This window comes from Melopsittacus undulatus, chromosome Z (assembly GCF_012275295.1).
Source record: "Melopsittacus undulatus isolate bMelUnd1 chromosome Z, bMelUnd1.mat.Z, whole genome shotgun sequence".
Lineage (NCBI taxonomy): Eukaryota > Metazoa > Chordata > Aves > Psittaciformes > Psittaculidae > Melopsittacus > Melopsittacus undulatus.
Genome location: NC_047557.1, coordinates 27,549,679 through 27,555,940, shown reverse-complemented (window position 1 = coordinate 27,555,940; position 6,262 = coordinate 27,549,679). Strand labels below are relative to the sequence as shown.

Below are 6,262 nucleotides of genomic sequence, written 5' to 3'. Positions count from 1 at the left end.
TTTACTTCAGGAAACAGGCAAAATGGGAAAAGTTTAATTTCCATATAGCAGTCACATACAGTCACACTTGTAGCAGGACTGAAGTGAATATTAATAATGGTAAGCACTTCAGTTCAGTGACAGAGGAATGCATACCACTATGGCAATCTTGGAGTTCCAGTACTAAGCAGACACTTTAGCTAGCTTCTTGGCTTCCATTTCCTTCTTAGCCTTTTCTCTCATCTCTCTTTCTCTCTCAATGAGAAGTGCTTGTTCTTGCTCCCACTCCTTTAGCTTCTGCTCGTATTTTGCAAGGTCTTCCACTTCACATGCTGGCATCTTTTCCTTGACAAGTTGGGTGGTCAGGGTTAAGAGGCTTCCAGATTCAACCTTGCCAAGTGAATGCAGCTTGGAGTACAGCTCCTGTCATAAAAAGGGATTTAGCAGAAAGTGAAAAGGAGAGAGCCAGTCAGTCACAAAATAGTCAGCCACAAAATACTTCTCTGAAATAACCAATACATTGCTGCCTGAATCTAACTATTAGCTGGGCTTTGTAGGCCAGGGAAGTACTTTATCCCACCACCGTTGTGCTGTGGTTAGTTGGTATCATTTCTTGAAATATGAACCTTTAGAATAATTTTTTTTGAGTAATAAACCTAAAAAAAAAAGTAAGTTTCATTTTAATTAAACATTGAAATTCTCTTTATTTTTCCAAGTTCAGTTATGTGTTATCAAGATCAGCTAACCAGTCAACTACAGTAAATATAATCTGAATACCTTAGGTTTGTGTCTTACACCACAACCAATTGCTCCATACTATCTGCATTAGCATCCCTCTCAACAAATACACATAATTTTAAATGCTCTTTTGCTAACAACATACTAAGTAGCTCCCACGAATTTTCTTCCCAACAGTTACTGTGATCTGAGGCTTGACTATACTCACACAGACTGTACAACAGCGCTAAAGCAAGGGATATTTTTTCAGATACTCTACACTGAAACTATGAGAAGAGCTCCAGTAAGAAAACAGCAGCATTTCTTTCTTGAGCTTTACTTATCTAGATTTTAAGCAGCATAAAAATGTTAATTCACTTAATATAATGAATCATCCAGTGATACTATTTCTGGCTTTCTGGAATCTTTATCCTGATGGCTCACTAACAATCTGAACTGCCTTAAAAGTGCAGATACACAGCCAAAGAGGAGTTTCCTGTGGGAGTAAAATGACATGCCATTGAAATATTCTTTACCCCTTGCTCCCTCAGTAGATAGCAACACATTTTCCTGATTTTTCTTTAAATTAAACATTTTACTGAGCCCACACTTGCAGATATGTTTAAAGTAAGTACACGTAATGAAAAGATTCTTTTGTGGCCCTCTGAATAAAGCCTACTGTTTTGCATTATAGGAACAGGTTGCCCAAAGAAGTGGCAAATGCTCCATCTCTGGCAGTGTTCAAGGCCAGGCTGGGCAGAGTCTCGGGTTACATGTTTTAGGGTGACATATCCCTGGTCATGGCATGGGGGTTGGAACTAGATGATCTTAAGGTCCTCTCCAACCCTAACTATTCTATGACAGAAAGAAGATGTAGGGATCATTCCCACCCAAATACTGTGGCAATTCTGAGGCCACAGATAACAGGACTTCCACTTACCACTGGAAGCTTATGCCCTGTGCTGCTGGAGCACAGTTTTCCTCTTGCCTCAGCCTCTGCTGGCAATAATCTGTAAAGGCACTGCCCCTCAGCTCCTGTATTGAGACTCTTGCCTTATTCTTATGCAGGAAACTATGATATTCCCTCTGAGGCCTCTCCATTTTTCCCTACCTGGGCCAACACAACCGCAAGCTTCATTGTATTTTGCTAGACCCTTGAAGGTTTGAATTGGACAGACAGCAGATGAAAGAGTCTTTAAAATACTGGACATGCAGGTCTGAGGGGCCTGGGTATTTGGCTCTGTTTGGGTGTTGGTTTTATGATAAAGAATGAAGGCAAACCCAACAGCTTTGAAGCTAACGAATTAACAACAAACTCAACAATATTTAGGTGTATTCGTTTCTGAGATGTCAGTAAGTATACAGTGCATCAGAAAGAAACATGAAGAGATCACACAGCTTGGGTCTGGGGAAAGAACCTGCCAGCTATACTCATGTTTACAGATTAGATATTCATAGAATCATAGAATAGTTAGGGTTGGAAAGGACCTTAAGATCATCAAGTTCCAACCCCCCTGCCATGGGCAGGGACACCTCACACTAAACCATGTCACCCAAGGCTCTGTCCAACCTGGACTTGAACATTGCCAGGGATGGAGCATTCACAACTTCCCTGGGCAACCCATTCCACTGCCTCACCACCCTAAGAGTGAACAATTTCTTCCTTATATCCAATCCAAACCTCCCCTGTTTAAGTTTTAACCCATTACCCCTTGACCTCTCACTACAGTCCCTCATGAAGAGTCCCTCCCAGCATCCCTATAGGCCCCCTTCAGATACTGGAAGGCTGATATGAGGTCTCCACGCAGCCTTCTCTTCTCCAGGCTGAACAGCCCCAACTTTCTCAGCCTGTCTTCATATGGAGGTGCTCCAGCCCCCTTATCATACTCCTAGCCTCCTCTGGACTTGTTCCAACAGTTCCATGTCCTTTTTATGTTGAGGACACCAGAACTGCACACAACACTTCAGGTAAGGTCTCATGAGAGCAGAGTAGAGGGGCAGGATCACCTCCTTCAACCTGCTGGTCACACTCCTTTTGATGCAGCCCACGATACGGTTGGCTTTCTGGTCTGTGAGCGCACACTGCAGCTGGCTCATGTTCATTTTCTCATTGACCAACACCCCAAGTCCTTCTCCACAGGGCTGCTCTGAATCTCTTCTTTGCCCAACCTGTAGCTGTGCTTGGGATTGCTCCAGCCCAGGTGCAGGACCTTGCACTTGGAATGGTTAAACTTCATAAGGCTGGCATCGGCCGGACTCCCAGAATCTTCCCTTCTCTGCTGTGATACATTAGTGAAACTAATGGGCACTTTCCTAAATGGCTACGCCACTGATTTTTAAAAGCAGTCTCCAGGGCTCTGAATGAAGACCATTAGAGAAGGAGCACTGCTTTTAGAAAGGGTGTTCCCAGCATTTATGCAATGAAATGTTTGCCCACTGATCATTGACACAGATGGAGGGAATTGCCTGAGGAACATTTTACTGAAAAGTGAGCTTCAGCAGACTGAAACTGAAAACAGGTAATATGAATGACAGTGTCAGACAGAGTCTAAATTACAGCTCTAAAGGGTTTATCTGGAAAGAGCCAAATGCCCTCATATCATGCTTGTGGAAGTGAAGGCCATACTGCCTGTCATACATTGTGTCAGTTAGGCTGCCATGGCTTTTTCAGGTTCTTCCACAAACGGTTGTTCTGAAGGCTGGTATGAGACATGGAGTCCAAGTATGTTTATAAAGTCATGCAGAAAAAGCTACAATTCTAGTCAAGAACAGTGTGTCCAGAGCAAATTCACATGCTTTTCCTCACACACTGAGGTGTATATGACTTGTGAAAGAGAACTGCACAAGCAGGAGACAGTAGCAATTGGTTTTGAGCTCAAGGAGTGAGACTGGGAAGTGGTGGCTAGCATTGGGCTGGACAAAGTGCAGTCAAAGTGTTTTCAGCAGAAGTGTAAATTCTGTGTTGGAGTTACATCACACAGGGGCAAATGATCCATGCTGGGACAGCAACAGTGAATGACAACATCATCAGGTTGCTTCAGAGCTCCCATTTTCCCTCAGACTTGTATGGATTTCTAGTGAAATCCATCCTCAGCCATGTCAACTATGCCCACAGGTGTCCAGGGGTTCAACTGGGAAGACTCGCTAGTACTGGCCTGATGGATTTGAAACTCTTTCAGGATTAGCTGAAACAGATTCTGACTTGAGAGCTCCTTTTCTCATCCAGACAACTATAAATTGTAGCTTATTTACATATAAATTACTGCTGGATGCCTAGACTTCACATGAGCACTATGCCTTTCTTATATTCAGATTTTTATGGTGAGAGCTTAGAGCTAAGCATTGTGAATGTGGTTGTTGGCTCAAAGTCAGGGTACTCACTGCCACACCAGCAAATGCCTGAACTGGGGTTAATTATGAAACTTGTGGAAAGGTTGAGGTAAGAAGAAAACTACTCTCTTGGCACTAGTCTGTCCCCAGTTTGACATTTAGGCCTTGTTTTGTGCACTCTGCATTGTTTTCTTCAAGGCTGGAAACTTATATATAGACAATGAGAGATTCAAAAAAATGTCACACACCCTCCTTCAAAGGGCACTTGTGTTTACCTAATTCACTGTGATTCATTCAAGCATTAATTATCACATGATGAGCACCCAATGATTCCCAAAAACTTTAATTAAAAAGTTCTAAGTGCCTACGAAGTGAGTTTAACCTCTAAAGATTAGTGGCAAATAATTTACGTAAATAAAAATTAAGGAAAGGAAAAGGGTGTGTATGTGAGATGAAACCACAGGATACTAGTCTTTTAACTTTTGTAGAAAGCAATGGTCTGCATTCAGAACAACTGTCTAAGGTCATGACAGCTGCAATGGAAACTGATGGGGTATGGGAAGAGTTCGAGGTATGCTCCTGGAACTACAGAACTGGCTAATTTCAACAGATTAATTTGATTTTTACTAAGCACAAATCAGAGATGCTTAAATAAGAAGAGCTCATTATATAGCTAAGAGATGTTAAAAATACAATGCACTTATTATATAGCTATGCCCGAATGAACAACAGTTTGTGTTTCATATTCTTAGTATCAGCGTGGTGATGTAAATACAAAACGGAGCTGATACAGCCTTTCTTAATTCCTCAAAGTACAGAATGCAACATTCCTACTTAATCATAACATAGACAAATGGACAACAAATTCAGGATGGTGTCATGCCTATCACAATTTATTTTAATGAGAAAGAGCCCACACAAGGTCAGATAATGGATCTCTAATCCCATACCACTTTTATAAACAGGATTGGATTTATCATTTTGATGTATGAAATGAGAAGATAAAATCCCAGGAGACAGATAAAAGACAAGTGGTCTTGAACATTTATGTCTTTGTAGGCTGCTGCTTCCTGCTTGAATAAGTGAAAATATAAGGTGATATCTGTTTCAAAAATGCCAGGTAGGACTCCTGATGCACTGAAGGGGTGTCAGTCTACTAACCATAATAAGCCAACAGATATATATATATTTTCTAGTAAGATTTATGGAGTTCTACTACATCTTAGAATATTTAGATAAATGAAACTCTCTTACCTTGAAGCGGCTGTAGTACTCGGGTACTTTAGACTGCTCTGTTTCTTCTGATTCTGCACACTGTGACTTTTGCTCTAATTCCTTGACTTCTTCAGCTGATTCTGGACCAGGCTTTGCTTCAAGGACAGACTGCAGAATGGTCTCCAAAGCATCAATCTGAAAAATCACATTTGTCATTGTTAGCTTAAACAGCATGAAAATACAATCCAAGTAACACTGCTGTCATGTTTAACAACAGCTTCAGGGGATACCACATATTTTGAGATGACTTCTGTGTATGACAAAAAGAACACCAAATTCTAGAAGGAAATGGGACTTGTTCTTGGAAGAATTTTGTACTGTGCTTGAGATCTTTGAGGCTGGACATAAAATACAAGAGGAAAACTCCATCACCCTCTGTCAGCAATAAACTCCCTGTGACTCAGATGCTGACTGGTATCTGCAGATTTGTCCAAAATTAGGCTATTATATCCTCCTGGCCTGATATCCACCCATGGATACTAATGCTGAACAGTAGTCACAGTGGTAAAAGCACCAGCATGACACACAATCACAGATACGTGTAAATAAGATATTACTATCGACTGTTCGAACAATATAATCTCTTATAGATGATTAGTGTACCTTTACAATAGGTGATTAGAGGTACAAAGATAGTACTTCTTTGGTGAAAAGAAGCAAGGAAATCATCCGTACAGCAACAAGAACACTCATTCCTATCATTAGTTTGATAATTTAGCAGGAAAAATGGAAATGTAAGCATTTAATATATTGATATAAGTAAATTTTTATTCTGTGACACCTCTGTTCTCTCCATGTGTGACTTCTGAGGTAGCGAGAGAACCACCCTCTCCTAATCTAATTGCATTTGTATCAGAAGAATGCATTAGCTTCACTAAGGGACTTGTTAAATTATTTTTGTATGTATTATTGATATAAAAGATAGAACTGCTACATGGATGTTGATGCTGTTTTGGGAATA

The 6,262-nt window shown here is 40.8% G+C and overlaps 1 protein-coding gene across 1 annotated transcript in view; it reads right to left on the bottom strand.

The window, feature by feature from the left end:
* MRPS27 (mitochondrial ribosomal protein S27) overlaps nucleotides 1–6,262 on the bottom strand; it is a 47,296-nt gene continuing 41,034 nt past the window's right edge. The window contains exons 10-11 of the mRNA XM_005155021.3: nucleotides 5,281–5,436; nucleotides 1–402 (exon numbers count right to left, since the gene is read on the bottom strand). Of these exons, the coding sequence (XP_005155078.2) occupies nucleotides 163–402; nucleotides 5,281–5,436 (396 nt within the window). The 3' untranslated portion in view covers nucleotides 1–162. The remainder of the gene's footprint in view (nucleotides 403–5,280; nucleotides 5,437–6,262) is intronic.